At 33.9% G+C, this 16,386-nt stretch overlaps 2 protein-coding genes across 2 annotated transcripts; both read left to right on the top strand.

Moving 5' to 3' along the window:
- The first annotated feature begins 802 nt into the window (after positions 1–802).
- LOC142553756 (S-adenosyl-L-methionine-dependent uroporphyrinogen III methyltransferase, chloroplastic) lies at positions 803–3,535 on the top strand. The gene is made up of 4 exons (XM_075664236.1): positions 803–1,489; positions 2,267–2,344; positions 2,446–2,515; positions 2,709–3,535. The coding sequence occupies exons 1-4, from the start codon at positions 971–973 to the stop codon at positions 3,143–3,145; spliced, it is 1,104 nt and encodes a 367-aa protein (XP_075520351.1). The 5' UTR covers positions 803–970; the 3' UTR covers positions 3,146–3,535.
- Positions 3,536–7,757: 4,222 nt separating this feature from the next.
- On the top strand, positions 7,758–9,292 carry LOC142554574 (protein JINGUBANG; the record flags this gene model as incomplete). The annotated part of the gene is made up of 1 exon (XM_075665236.1): positions 7,758–9,292. A coding segment is annotated over one exon (1,251 nt), but the record flags the coding sequence as incomplete, so codon positions are not given.
- Between the last annotated feature and the right edge of the window lie 7,094 nt (positions 9,293–16,386).

Raw genomic sequence — 16,386 nt, 5'->3', positions numbered from 1 at the left:
TGTATTAATTGAAAATGTTAAAAAAATTAAAAAAAATCAAATTTTAATAAATTTTATATATTAAAAAAATTATTATTATTATAAATTTCATGAGCCAATAAAATTTATGATCTTCTTATATTTAGTATAATAATTTATTATAAAATTCATAATTCTAATTTTATAAATATTTTAAAATTTCAAAATTAGAAGTCATAAAATAAAGAAATAAAATGTACTTTTTAAATAACAAAGGAAACAAAATCATTTTACCAGTTATACCATAAATATTCTTTATAAATTATAACTTAGAATCTTAATTTTTATTTTATTCTATATCATACTTGTCGCGAAAATATTCAACTATTAAAAATTAAGTGACATTATTTTTTTGGATCATCTTTTATTATTATTAGATATTGTATTCATTTGTATAAATCATAAATTAGAAATCACAAAATCAATTCTAAAATTCAAAATTTCATATTCACGTAAATTGTTATTTATTATCTAACAAGTCAATTTTACTCATATTTACGTTAAAAAATTATATTATGCTAAATGGGTATCATATTTTTTGAAATTAAACTAGAATTATTATTAACACAATATATAATAAAATAAATATTTATAAGTGAAACTTAAGCAAGCTTAATCATAATTTTAATTTTTTTCCATCGACTGTAATTCGAAAAGAGAAAGGGGATGATTCTTTTCTATAATTTATATTTTATAATTTAAAAATGCAAAATATTTGCGTAGATTTACTAAGAAGGAAAAGAGAGGAAAAAATGAAGTTGATATGCTCCACCCTATCCGATCCGCCGAGGGCCACCGAAGGAAAGAAACATGTCCCTTTCTAATCTTCAAAAGGTCGCCAAGTTTGCCTCATAATCAACCCCTAAAGCTACAGCCCATCTCAACTCAAAAATGCATATAATGCACTTTGCAAACACAAGAATTACCTTGAATCTCGTTTCTTGACCTTCCCATGGCTCTTGTTCCTTCAACTTCCTCCGCCATAGTGGTTCAACCGAGAAGAATCAAATCTTTTTACCTCAGAAGACTGAATGCGGTCATCTGCGCTTCATATGCAAGAAAGGAGTCGCCTTTCACAGAAAAACACTCTGTTGAGAGGTACGAAAGAGAAAGCTGGCTGTACAAGAACCAGTTGGAGCAGCCCTTCTCGTCTTGGCCTCTAACTGATCAACAACTCAACGATTACGATATATCGTCGCAGCTGCCTGAGCTGAAGAAATTGCTAGAAGTTTTGAGTGAAAAGAGGAGAAATGAAAATGGGTTTGATAAGAGAGGGCCCGGGAATGTGTTCTTGGTGGGCACCGGGCCTGGGGACCCGGAGCTTCTGACGCTCAAGGCATTGAGAGTGATAGAGAGTGCGGATCTTGTGTTGTACGATAGATTGGTCTCCAATGATGTGTTGAATTTGGTGGGGCCTGATGCCAGGCTTCTGTATGTTGGCAAAACTGCTGGGTACCATAGCAGAACTCAGGTTTGTCGATTCTTTGTTTATTTTACGGTTATTGGTTCTTTGATTGATTTGAGGAAACATTCATATTTGAGTTTGGTACTTTTAGATATCGGTGTCTTCTGAAGCTTGAGACTTGGACATAATGCTTTTTTGAATTGTGATTTGAGTAAAATGAATCCTTGGTTAAGATTATGTGAATTGGAATTTCGAATGATTGGCTGTTAATGGAAAATTATGACTTGCCTTATGAATTGTAAAATTGACATTCTATTGTCCTGCATAGTGTTGTAAATGAAACGTCACTGGCTATATATGCTTGGGGTGCGAAATTCTTGTCAAACTGTAACTTTTGGTTACAGCTTTCTTAATAGTAAGAGATATTTGCTCATTATATTCGAATCCTTTCTACAATCTAGTGTTTGCCTGATGATGGTAATTATATGATATTTTAAATCATATAGTAGTTCAATTGTCTAGAGGTCTAGTTATGATCGTTCTTCCGATTTTCCAACACTTGCTATTCTCTCACCAGAAAACTGTCTTTGTCATGCTATACCGTTTCTCAAGATGAACATTTGAACTTTGTGTTGAGCAAATATGAAACTTATGATAATGTCTAGATTGAAATCATTTTATCCTGTTAGTGTTGCCCGAGAGGCTCTGAACTGGGAAACGTATTTGGGAATAAAATTGGTCAACCAAAATATTATTGTGCACTGCAGTGCCCTTATTTTGTGCTCCTTTTTATCATTTGTTATTTTGTTGGGAAATTATGTTTATAATTGAGGGTTTGTGTAGGAGGAAATTCATGAGTTGCTTTTGAGTTTTGCTGAAGCTGGAGCCACTGTTGTGAGGCTTAAAGGCGGAGATCCATTGGTAAGTTACCCTAAACCTTGTTTTTTAAGGTAATCTTGAGTCAAGGTAGACAATGTTTCAAGGATGTATTCGATAATGAGCACTAGAACTGTTGATTTTAGGTATTTGGAAGGGGTGGAGAGGAGATGGACTTTCTGCAACAACAAGGAATAGAGGTGAAAGTCATTCCAGGTATTCAAAATAATTTTTGTTCATACCTTTAATTTGTTTATCATTTTGTTCGAAAAAATGCTGAGCATTAAATCCGTGGCTTATTTTCTCTTGACTTTTGTAACTTAGACCTGGTTCACCGCCTTTGAAACGTTGGCTGTCTTTTTCCTCTCATAATTATAATAATTAGATAGTCTCTGTGAATATGTGACAGGCATAACTGCAGCTTCTGGGATAGCCGCTGAATTAGGAATTCCATTGACACACCGTGGAGTTGCTAATAGTGTCAGATTTCTGACAGGACACTCGCGAAAGGGAGGAACCGATCCTCTATACGTGGCAGTGAACGTGGTCGATCCTGATTCGACTCTTGTTGTCTATATGGGATTATCGACACTCCCTTCTTTAGCCTCCAAACTGATGCACCACAGTTTGCCACATGACACACCAGCTGCTGCTATCGAGCGAGGAACCACGCCTCAGCAAAGGATCGTGTTTGCTGAACTGCAGGATCTTGCAAATGAAATACTGTCACATCAGCTCGTGTCGCCTACATTGATCATCATCGGGAAAGTTGTCGCTCTTTCACCATTGTGGCCTCACATCGTCAAAGAAACTTCTTCGACTTCTACGCTAATCGAATCCAGATAGCAGACCGTGGCTACTTTACATTGTTGAGACTTGCCATTTTTTTTACTTTTTTGGGATTGAACATTTGCGAGGACACGGAATTTTGCAAACTGGATCTCATTTCTAAAAAATATTGGATATTTACATCCATTCATTCCTTCCAAGAAACTGTGTGACACTTGAAGACAACCTTCAACAATTAGAGTTGGGATTGAAGTTTTGTGGTGCCGAACGCGTCCGACCAACGAGCAACCATTGAAATTATAGTATTTTGGGGCACTCTTGTTCATCCAAGTGTACTTTCTTTTTTCTTTTTTCTTTTTTCTTTTCTTTTTGTATGAGAGTGTGTTCGAAATATTTCTACTACAACGAAGCAGTTGTTTTATTTATGATAATTGATGCTTTGTTTGATTTATGTGCTTCCACTTAGAATTTAATTCACCTCAAAATTTTGTGAATTATTCATGCTCAAAATATACTGAGAATTCCAATATACTAATGATATCATGTACAAATTGTTCATCTATATCAATATTCTATACCGATTAAAGAGAATGAATAAAATGGAATAATTTTTCAATTGTGAGTTTACGACTCCGCCCATGATTTGGTTCTGTTTGGATTTTGTCTGTTGGAAATCGGTTTTGAAACAGGGACATAATTGGGATATTTGATTTTTGGTGAGAGGGTGGTCAGTCAACGTTTTGATTATGGTAGGTTGTACGTGGCTGAGGAATGTGAACGGGTGTGCCTTCATCTGATTACTGAGTATACGTATGTTATCATATCAATTGTGTTTTGTTGTTATTATTATTATTAATTACATCGTGAAGGCTTTCTTGCAGAAATTGTTGGTTCTGTTTCAAGTTTCCTAATGCTATGTTTGTGTCGAATCAATTAAGTTTTTCTGATTTAATAAACTGAACATGAGCTAAATTGAACTGAACATGAGCTAAACTGAAAGTATTATAAGACAAAATCCGTTTGAAGCTTAAATGATAACTAGATCTACCGAACTACTAGCTGAAGACCGACTTGACTAAAAGATAGTTGAGTAAATGAAGAAACATTCTCTGAAGAATCAGTTAGACTACTGAGAATTAATAAGCTGAATTATTGGATAAAGTCGTCCGTAGTAACAATATCTGAATTTTCAGAAATCCACGAGTACTACTTACAGTGTACGAATTTTCAGAAGGTACAGTGACATGGAAAGGCCAGGATTAGGGCCATATTTAGAACGTATATAATATTTGATTTTACTGACCGTTTGATCCAAGTATAACTTGTAAATAAGTTAGACTATCTTGAATCATCGCATGAGTTGTAGCTCAACTACTTTCAAGATTTCTTAGCACACGCTTAAGTATTATATCAGATCATTGAAGATCAATTTGTGCTTAATATTTTTATTTCGAAATACTAGTAAACTAACTGACAGTTAGTGTATTCTTCAGTGTTGTTTAAGTAAGGTGTTGTTTAAGTAAGTAAGCTAAACTGGGAGTTTTCGTTAGGTAGTGATAGTCAAACTGAATCGGGTTGCTACAAAAATTGTAATCTTTAAAGCCTTCTGAACTTCCTTCCCACAAGAAAGAAGGGGTGACGTATGAGCTATTCAGATCTCCGAACATCCAAATACATCTTTGTGTAATTTACATTTCAGTCAGCTTACTCTTGATAATCTAATTGTTTTTCTTACTTAGCCATTTTTTATTGTTCAATCTGTCAGTTTAACTTTCTTCGGTACAGAACTATTTGATCAGTCAACTCATATTTACTTAACGAAAATTATTAAGTTCAAAAATGTTAACCAATCGAATTTTTGAACAAACTCTTCTAACCAATCACCAGATCCTAACATGTTGTCTTGATAAATCCATTTTCCATATCCATTATGCTCCTTCGATGCTTAATCATGAATATGAATATTGATGATATTGACATGTAGGTTAAAGTTTGATTAATTTTTGGGTTTTGATATTTTTTTACATATTGGGTCTCTTGGAGTTTGAATCATGCATATCCATCGTTTTTGTGTTGTTTCTAGTTTTCTGGTTATAAGGTTCTTGGGTTTTGTATAAGTATAACCATAGAAGACGACGATGACAGAAAATATTTGCCCATAACGTTTATTATTTTATTTAACGCAGTATATATTTATAGTGAATCTAAGCTGTTGGAAAATGAGTAGAACTTATCATATTTGGCCTGTAATGCTGATGATCATGCTATATGTTGCGCAATGAGTACCTGGTTTAATTCTGTAAATGAGGTGTATTTTAATAAAATAAACAACAATGTCTGAAACGCCGAGTTGACTATGAGACAGGAATTAAAGAAAGTTTGGAGGTCACGAGTCCCCTGAGTAATGATAAAATTGATTTTGGATCAAGATTGAATGATCTCAGTTTGAGTATTCTTTTATTACTGATTACCTGCCAAGTAGAATGACCCCTCTTATATTTCTATGGTTCATGTCTCTTGCATTTGTGGTTATGTTCTGGTTTTTATAGCACGCGAGGTTCTGGAGGGAAGTTCTTCCATTTCATAACTGTATCACACTTGGTGATAACATTGGGAATGTTTGAGATGGCATTCTGGTATGTCGATTGCCATCGGTGTCAGGGCTACTGGGGTCTGTGTTTTTAAGTGTTCTGAATCACGGTCGATCATCATCATTGTTTCAATGGGTTATGGTGCATGTTGTCAGGCAGACTTGGAAAGTTTTTGCGTGGAGGAATTTTCTTCAGAGCATCAGAAGTACTTGAAGTGATTGAAGGGCTGTGAGGGATCATTCAGGTAAGGCAATTCTGTCTTTTTTTATCCTTCCAATGGCAATTTGGGATGCTTTTTTTCATTCTTTGGATGTTTACCTTACTCTCTTCTACGACTCCAGGTATTGTGAATCAGCTGCTTCATAAATCTTTTGCTATTTTCGCAAATTCGAAGAGAAGCAAAAAATGTGAGCTTGAAGATTGGTAAATACACGCACTTCCCTCTGAAAAACACGGGAGTGTTTGTATGTTTCTGATAAGAACTAGCACACTTCGAGTCTATACAAAACTCATAATACAATTTCTCTCAAAAAAATGTTTCTTTTATGCTTGCTGGCAACATATTATAATTAGCTATTAACGAATTAGAGTATAGCAGAAAACAAAGAATGCTCATGAAGCAGTGGAAACCGATCCAGTGAAGATCTCCCTCAAAGACTGCTTAGCATGCATGAATGATTTCTTGCAAAATATAAAAAAGGTTTGTTTATGTGGCTGATGTTTCTCTTCATCGAGACAAGATAACGTAATCATTATTTTGATTTTAAGAGTAGGTGATGCTAATACTCTGTAATATGTTGTCATTCAGTCACTTTCAGTGAATAATATACTCTAGTTATCGACTTTCCATCGATTTTCAGACCCCCAATTGACAGAAACACCTTGTAAAGTAATTGTAGCCTCACCGCATCTAAACTGAAATGTATGTGTCTCACGTCGTCACCGTCCAACAAGAACAGTAATAAGATGATTATCATATACATTGAAGCCATATTATAGAACATAATATAATACCATATGATTTAGATATGATAATATAAGATTGTGTATATTATTTCTGAGAAATAACATGCAGTTAAAATTATCTGAATGCTTAACTCGTACAATATAATACATTATATAACAACTCTTTACCTTCTTCAAATGTTGTAAATTGAAAATGTAATCTGCGCAAAATTTGCTGAACTTTAATTTGTAATATATTAGCGAGTATGAATGAAACAAATATAAAAAGAAACAATTCGCGTATGTACAACAATTAAATAGTTGATACTGAAATAAAGTCCACAAAAAATGACAGGTTCGTGCACCTGCAACCACACACACCACATGTAGAGGTGATCCAGGATTGCAGAATTCACATACATCACATGTAGACAGACTGTAGCGCTGTAGGGACCCAGTCTCCAGCGTCCGCTACTAGAATCGGCGTTTTACAATATTTTTGTAATATATCTTATTTTACTATTTCTGATTTTTAAGAAAAAATTATTTATGAAAAAAACCTGACAGTTTGCACTTGGGCTGCAAAATACAAAATCCCCGTCTGGGGTTTTGGCACCCCTACTCCATTGACCGACTAATTCACCCCTCGTTATCAAAACTGGTAATAAACAACAATAAAGAAATATTTTTAAGCTTTCAAATTTAATAAAGAATTTAATTATTATTCTGTTTACTACACTTTACAGCAAAGAGAAGAATAAGAAATTCTTGAGGGCCCAAAATACCCCTTCTTTATTAAGTTTGGTAGCTTTGTTCTTGTCAAAAGTAGCCGTTGAACCTCCCCCCCTTTTTCTCGTTGAATATGCTCTAATTTTCTTGGCAAATAATCTCAACTCCGCTCCTCTCTCTCGAGCCCTGGATTGTCTTTCGTAATTTTTGTTATATAGTTTGTTTGATTTTTTGGGAAATTCCCGCAACGTCTCTCTGATTTTGCTTTTATATAGTACTCCCTATTATTTCGATTTTGAGCTTATTCTCTTGAATCCGTGTCCCTCTTTCGCCTTGATTCATTCCTTTGTTGTAAAAAGCATTTTGCCCACTTTTTTAAAGACTTGTTTCAATCAAGAAAATGATCCACCCGAAGGGTCCCTTCGATTCAAGATACGATTTTGGCGACTCCATTGTTGTCTTCTAACTCAACACCGAGCAACAGCAGCGGGAGAAGCAGTAGTGATACAGATGATAGCCTCGAGACATCATTTCGATTCGGATTGGAGAATCCCAATTTCAAGATTCCAAGCTCACCCATTTCAGTCTTTGAATCCTATAAATCTTTGGCAGTTCTCTCTGGGCACATTGGATCGGTTTCTTGCTTAGCCTTGTGTGGAGAATTCATTCTCAGTGCTTCACAGGGAAAAGATATCATTATTTGGCAACAGCCTGATTTGAGAGAGTTTGCTAAATTCGGGCAAGGCGACGGCTCGGTCAAGGCTCTGATCACCGCAGGAAATCGGGTTTTTACAGCACATCAAGATAGTAAAATCAGAGTATGGAAAGTTTCAAGAAGCTCCGAAAATGTGATTAAACTAGTTGACACTCTTCCAACTACTAAAGACTATTTAGGCAAGTTTATGAGTCAAGGTAATTATGTCCAAACTAGGCGGCATCACAAGCGTTTGTGGATCGAACACGCAGATAGCATTTCTTGTCTAGCCTTCTCAAACGGGCTATTATACTCCGGTTCTTGGGACAAGACTCTTAAAGTTTGGAGGACATCAGATTTCAAGTGTTTGGAATCCATCAAAGCTCATGATGACGCAATAAACGGGCTTTGTTCAAGCAAAGGGGTAGTGTATTCCGCCTCCGCCGATGGGAAGATCAAGGCTTGGGGGATAGAAGGGAAGAACAAAATGCATTCTCTCAAAGGAATCTTGGAGGGCCACAAGGACATTTCATTGAATTCTGTGGTGGTTTCAGATGATTCGAAGGTCGTTTTCGGAGGGGGTTCGGATGGATACATAATGGGATGGATTGGGAATCAAGATATGGATAGCTGGAGGATGATTTGTGAGGTGAAAGCTCACAAAATGGCAGTTCTGTGTATGTGTTTGATGGGAGATTACTTATGCAGTGGTTCAGCTGATAGGACTATTAGTATATGGAAGAGAGAAATGAATGGGATGCTAAGTAGACACATGGTGATCCAAGGACATGAAGGACCAATTAAATGCTTGCAAGCATCACCAACAAGAGTAGGATGTGGATTCATGCTATATAGTGGAAGCCTTGATAAAAGTGTTAGAGTTTGGTGGATTCCTAGTGCTTCATCTTCGCTTCAAATCACCGAGAAAAAAATGTGCATATCTTTAAATCGAAGGTACTAATCCTTCGGTTTTCGACATATTGTTGGATTTTTCGGTTTCGTCCAGAATTTACCTTGTCCACATAATTTATCTTTGACATGATTGAGGTTTCTTTGAGGTTTCATAGAATAATGTAAGAAGGCAAAATCAATGTCTTAAGCTCATTACATAAGTTTTTTCTGCCAGAGTTTTGTGTTTTTGTGTGAAATCATTCTTTAGGGCGTTGTTTGGAGATTTTATTGAGTGCTTATTGTAAATCAGATAAAACAGTGGTTGAATGTCGATAAAAAAAATTATTTTCTTTGTTGTGTTTTTTTCTTGATCAGAGTTGGTAAAGGAAGAATTTATGGGCAAGTTATGACTCGAGCTTGAATTTTTAATATTTATATTGTTCTTACTTCAATTCTATAATTAAAAAAAAACTATTTTTATTTATTTATTTATTCATAACTAGGCCGGATTTAAATTTTAAAAAGTTTACTTGACCACCACAACAAACTTGAGAAAAAGTAAATTCAGACTAAGGCCGGAAAACATGGAATTTCTAAGCAATACACGAGTTAGTCTGTACTCCACCGAAATAATTAGAGTAGTCTATTGTGAGACGGTTTCACGAATCTTTATCTATGAGACGGATCAACCCTACCGATATTCACAATGAAAAATAACACTCTTAGCATAAAAAGTAATATTTGTTCATGGATGACTCAAAAAAGAAATCCGTCTCACAAAATACGACCCATGAGACCGTCTCACACAAGTTTTTACTAAATAATTATCCGAATATCCCGATATCATTAGATTACGTGAGTTTTTCAAAAATTAATATAAACTGAAATTATGTGTCTATGTTTTATGTACCAAAATTTCACCACATCATAGGGTATTAACACTACAGATAAGACAGAAAAATCTGCAATATGCTTATGCTGTGGGACTTCACAGATTTCAGAACTCAAAAATATATAACTTGTAAGAGTCCATTTTTTTCATGATTTTTGTGTTAATAGCATGTGAATGATTTGATGCATTGGTCACATATGATTATGAGTTATATTTTCATTTAAAATAATTTTGACTTCCATCCCTTTTAGAATTCCAAACTGTGGATTTTATCGTTTCGCTTAAAAAATTGACAAATTTCATGCTTATGCTTAAATGTAACAAAACTGCAACAAACTTAGGCAGCAATGAAAATATGGAGATCGTTCCAAGTAAAAATGACATTCACTGGTATGATGCAACTCCCGACAAGTATGGAAGGAGTTTGGAATATTGATACATATTCATAGAAATACTTGTTCAAAAAAACACTTGCCTATAATGCAAGAAAAGTAGAAAAGGATGCTATATCACACAACTTTTATCTTTTTAAATTAACTACAAGAAAAAAAAATTGAAGGGACCACGAAGAAAGTTTGTGTATATATAATTAAGAATCGGGTACATTGCTTTGAACAAGAATATATATATAAAGTTTATTACATAGAATAAACATTTTTTGGTCCATTCCTCTGGTCTTTTCTTGAAAGAAACGAATCATACAAAGGATTTGTGCTCGTTTTGTAATCAAATAAAAAAATCAACCTACATGAAGACTATACAGCATTTTTCCCAATATTTTTTTAAAAAAATTTCCGATATATTGTGGACCAGTATTGATTTTTTTAGTTGAATCTTGAAATTAGAAATATATTTATATACCAACAATATATAATCGGTGTTAAAAAAGGCAAAAAAACTTGTGTGAGCCAGTCTCACGGGTCGTATTTTGTGAGACAGATCTCTTATTTGGGTCATCCATGAAAAAATATTACTTTTTATGCTAAAAGTATTACTTTTTATTGTAAATATCGGTAGGATTGACCTGTCTCACAGATAAAGATTCGTGAGACCATCTCACAAGAGACCTACTCGTTAAAAAAAAGATACATATTTAGAGAACTGCACTCTGTCTGGTTCGATATATTAGGGACTGTATATATGTATTATAATATGTGAATATTATGTATTGCAAACAATTTGTTATCTAAGTTCTTGATTTAATTATAATATTCTACAAATTAAATTAGCAGCTCTAGTTAATTTCTTGATCAAACTACATATGTTTTGAGCAACAAAAATTTCAGAAGAGTTCTACTAGAAGATTTGATTGGTATAACAACCTTTTGTACAAACACAATTCAGCTTGGTTCAACAATATTGTTGATATGAAACTCTTAGCAAATACACATCAAATTTTATCTGTTCATAAATACGTTTATGATAGTTACAAACTTCTCACTACATAAATCAGCTCGAATATACAAACACTAAGTGAGGTTCAATTAGTGCACAAAATGATCTCAATCGATCTGATGGGATTCTAGCTTGTTCAAATCATCTTAATATAATAGCTCTTTTGGATGTCAACAGAACTTCAAGAAATGTTTTTAAGTATGCAGGAAATCAAAAATTTCGGTTGTTCACATTCTGATGCATTCTTTCTTTTATAGATAATGACTTTAACATTAATAAATTTGAACGGTACTCACAGTTATACTAGATAGCCAACAAAACCGTAGAGAATGTCACATGTCCTTTTCGTCTTTTCAAATATAGTACTAAAAAATCAATTTCCTTGGAAACTAACTAGACATGGTAACCAATGGTTCTTTATTTCTATCATAGAGAGATATAGATTTGTCTTCTCTCATCATGTTCAAATTAAACTCTAAGATGACTGGTTGTTGTACGCATAATGTCTTCATATCAGTCAGTATACAACTTCGATTGATCTTGAATAGAAATAACCTAACTGATTTAGAAATATGGTCGAATACCAATATTTTTCCTTAGGCTCATCGGTCCAAACTAGTTCAGACTTTAGTTGACTTATATACAATTTTTTAAATGATTTATTAACTCTTTTTGTCATATCAGTTCAATACTGGCGTCGATCTATGTTCTTCAGTTTAGTTTGTTATCATAAAAAATTAAGTCAACTTTTATCTTAACAGGGCGACATCGACGGGGCTAGGGTAGTCGGCCAAAAAATGTTGGAGAAGTATGAGTCTATGAGATGAGGAAGCCTGAGTGATTGGAGAGATTTGAGAAGAGAAACCGACGAAGATCAGAAATTTTTGGCAGAAATCGATGGTGTTTTGGAGAAGTTCGTATTTTTTAAAAGAAAAATTCCAGCCCATCGCCACATCACTTGCCACATGGGACCAAATGGTGAGCTGGATATCACCATATATATACACACACACAAATATATTTTATTCGATATATCAAAGTTAAATCACCTAGATTAACTCCTCTGGTACGTTGGTGAAGCTATTTTCAAAATCACAAAAATATCCCTTAACTTCTTGCATTTTTTCTAGCAGTTTCATTCAGTATTACTTACAAAATCAATTTCAACAATTGAAGAAAATTAGATAGACATAAATAAACCTTCATTTTTTTTTAAAAAAAAATCTCATATATATAATCAACTTCTTTACATTTCTCTTTTAGTTTTCTACCATGCCTAGCTAATTTTGTAAAATAACTTAACTAAACTAAATACTTTAAAATGAATACTCATGGAACATATAAGTTTCATAATGTTTACGTATTATTTTACACATACAACACATATATTCGATCGTTAGATTCATGCATTCCACTGATGTGAAAAAAAATTATTGAGAATGAATGAATCATTCCTTCATTAATGAAAAATTATACAAAAGGAATATGTATTCGCAGTTGTTGAGACCTACAAATTTATATATTTGTTAATAAAGCAGGGCTGCGAGAATCAGTGCATCTCATGCGTTCCACTATGCCCGTTTCACGATATGTTGTTCATCAATCGTGCTCTTCTCATGCTATATATATATATATATTGTTTTTCAACTAATTAATTAACTAGCTTAGCAGGCATATATGTATGTATGTGTATATGTATATATATATACATTGTTTTTCAACTAATTAATTAACTAACTTAGTAGGGTGCAGGCAGATATATACAAGCATCATGATTCATGAGCGACACCAGATTCTTTGTTTAATGGATAAATTACAAACAAATCGTTAACTTTTTCCTGTAAAATATTCATTGATGAAAAATTTAATGCTCAAATATAGAATTATGTAATATATCATAATGAACAACAGACTTATCTTCAAACCCTTCTGTAAAAATAATGGAAAGTCTCTAATAAAACGGAGACGACAGTATTTATTTTATTTTAAAATTTTGAAATATAAGATTAAAAGATAACCGGATGCTCCTTTCCTACTAGAATTTCATGAAATCCTTCCGAAATCCCAGAGATTTTGCTACCCTTTGCCCATAAAAATGTTTCCCTACCTTAAAATTTCAAATTTCAAGAAAAAAATACCAAATTTATGTCTCTTTCTTGGTGAAATTCTCGAGTTTTTTGGGGGCAATCAATTTCATTAGTTTCAGATTGCTCCTCATATGTTATTTTCATTATAATAAAGTCCATTTAGTGAGAATGAAGGAAGAATGTGTGTGTGTGTATATATATATATGTTGGAGTATCGTTTTCTCACACCGAAAACGCAAAAAAAGTTTAAAATTTTTGTTTTAACGTTCAAAACGTATAGCATTCTATTTTCCTAACCATGCAAAACCAACTCTGGATAATGTATATATATATCTATCTCTACCTCTGGATAATGTATATATATATCTATCTCTACATATTACACACACATATATAGACAAGTGTAAAATTAAATAATAATTATTTAATTTCTTAATTAGTTAATTTTATATTCCTCCAAAATATTTCATGAAAAGTTTGCATTTAATAGTCAAAACTACTGATATTATTATTTAATTAGTAGATTTTAAATTTACTAAATAAACAATTGTGAATTCATTATAACCTCGATCGACGATCTGACAGCACCGATGCATCGTTGGTACAAATCCCGTTCGGATGGATCGGTTCGGGCACTTTTGAAGGTGCTTCAAACACAATATTCTCAAAGAGCTGCAATAGCTCGTGTTCTAAGAATGTAAACACCTGATGAATTAAATCAAGTTTGGTTTTAAATAAAGCGGAAAATACTCGAAATAATCTTTCAACTAATCGGTTTTGTATCTTGTCCAACTGAATAACTGAAAATTACATATGATTAGTTCTGGCTTACATCAATTCAGTTATGGACAGAACAAAACTGATATAAGTTGAACTGATCAAATCAGTTAAAAACAAAAACAAGCAATTAAAACAGAAATAACACAATATATGTTTATGGATGTTCGGAGACTTCAACTGCTCCTAAGTCACCCCTTCTACCTCCTCGGATAGGATACACTAGAAGACTTTGATTTATATAACACCTTGTACAAACCCACTCAGTTTAGGACTTACCCTACTGCCTAACTAAGCTCCTAGCCTAGACTGAAGCCAACACCTTCCAGCCAACACTTGTTTAACGTCTATGTGTTAAAGACTATATACACAAGTTTTACGTCTTTGTGCAAGACTCACTCAATTGATCTTTTAAGCTCTAATCTCTGATGTATCTGAGTGAGAATGTGTGAGTGTGTGTGGGAACTGAACAATGAATACACCGGGAATATGTTCTCACACATTGAGGGAAAAGACTTATATACTAAGCTGATAATACGTTGAAGTGTTCCCTCACAACTGGGCTGATTACTTTTTATAAGCCGATAAGGCTTTTTGCGTGCCCTTCTTCTTCACACACTCTTATTGTTCTATCGTCTTCACTGAACTTCATATTCTATTTATAGGCGCGAAGTTTGATCGTACAGTGAGACTCAATTATTATATCTGTTGCATTTTGAATCCATTCCTTGATATTTGTCTTGTACTTTCCGACAACTATTCTGAAACGTTTTGGCTTTAAACACTGATGCAACGTCTATTATTGTCCTTTGACTGGACTATTGCTTTTGTACCTTTGTGCACAGCTGGATTCCATTGAATAAGCTTTTCATTTTCTGCAACTGATTGGTTCTAACTGATGCTCTGAACTGGTTATCTGAACTGATCTTCAGTTGGGCTGATGAAATCATTTAACTCGTCAGTTAAACTGATTTCACTCTTTCACTTGAACTGGTCAGCTGGGCTATTCCTCAGTTGAACTCTTCATCAGCTAGCCGGGCTTCTGAAGGTCTCCTGATGAACCATCTATCAGCTGGACAATCGGTTGAACTGGTCTTTGATATATCAATTGAACTGATTCAGTTTGGGCGAGCAGTTGGCGCTTTCAGTTTGCGTCTCGATAGCTTCGGTTTTGGCTCGATAATTGATCAGTTCGAATCATGATCACTTCCAATTTCTGCGCACTTAGGTAAAATCATTAGAAACAAAATAACAAGTTTTGTTAACATAAAAATCAAGATTGCGAACATGAAATGTTCCAACATGTTCATATAATAAAAATGAAAATTTCGAAAGTCAAAATTTTATACTGATATATTTTTTGCAGATGCCTGTTTTTTTGAACTCCTTCCTTAAAACAAACAATTCCATTTTCCTCACTTAATTAGCAGTTCAACTAACTTTTACAATTTTCAATAGTGGAATCTACTCATTAACTCCTTTATAACCAATCTGTTTGATTTTCATCAAACTATAATCGTCAAATTCAACTACTTTAATTCGACCATCTCAACAGAAAAATAGAATCCAATGCTTGTATGAACCTCAATGGTTCAGTGATATAGCTAACTGTGGGTTCACAACTTTATATGATTCAGAATGACATTTGTTCTTGTTCGGGCTTACCGTCACTGATCCCCTAGGTATCATTGATAGTGCCTGCAAGAACTTTAAGTTATGGTTAGCGTAGAATACTGTTGATATTTTGGATTTGATGGCGCTTTGCCGATGCTATTATACGATCATCCCTTATACTTGATTGAGTTCGATGTGCCATATCGAGCATTGATTTGATAACGATTCGATTGGTTCTAATACATGTTCAGTGGATGGGCATTTGATCTAATATCTCCACGACATGCATGCATTGCATATCATATATCATGGTGTAGATACATGTTGTATTTGTTATGGTTGTTCCATACGGAGCTTGTGCTCACCCCCAAGGGGGGCTGTTGTTGTCTTTGTGTGTGGACAATGACAGGTGCTCGAGGTTATCAGGAGACCAGAGAGGGTACTTCTAGAAGGAGTAATATATGAGTTGAGGTTGAGTGGTCTATCTTAGTGTATATATGTATCTATATTCCAGGGAATGTGCCAAGGATATGAGTTGGTTGTATAAAGTTGATTTTGGATTATGTGTGGGCTTATTTTATGATGTGATATGTTTAGACAAGACTTTACTATTTTTAGTATCATAATTATGGTGGTCACGTTTTGGGTTCATTGTAAAGAAAATTTTTACTCGTTTTCCACTA

The sequence above is a fragment of the Primulina tabacum genome, chromosome 8, assembly GCF_025594145.1.
Source record: "Primulina tabacum isolate GXHZ01 chromosome 8, ASM2559414v2, whole genome shotgun sequence".
NCBI classification, from domain to species: domain Eukaryota; kingdom Viridiplantae; phylum Streptophyta; class Magnoliopsida; order Lamiales; family Gesneriaceae; genus Primulina; species Primulina tabacum.
Note: the sequence above shows the minus strand (reverse complement) of the source record. Positions and strands in the feature narration are given on the sequence as shown.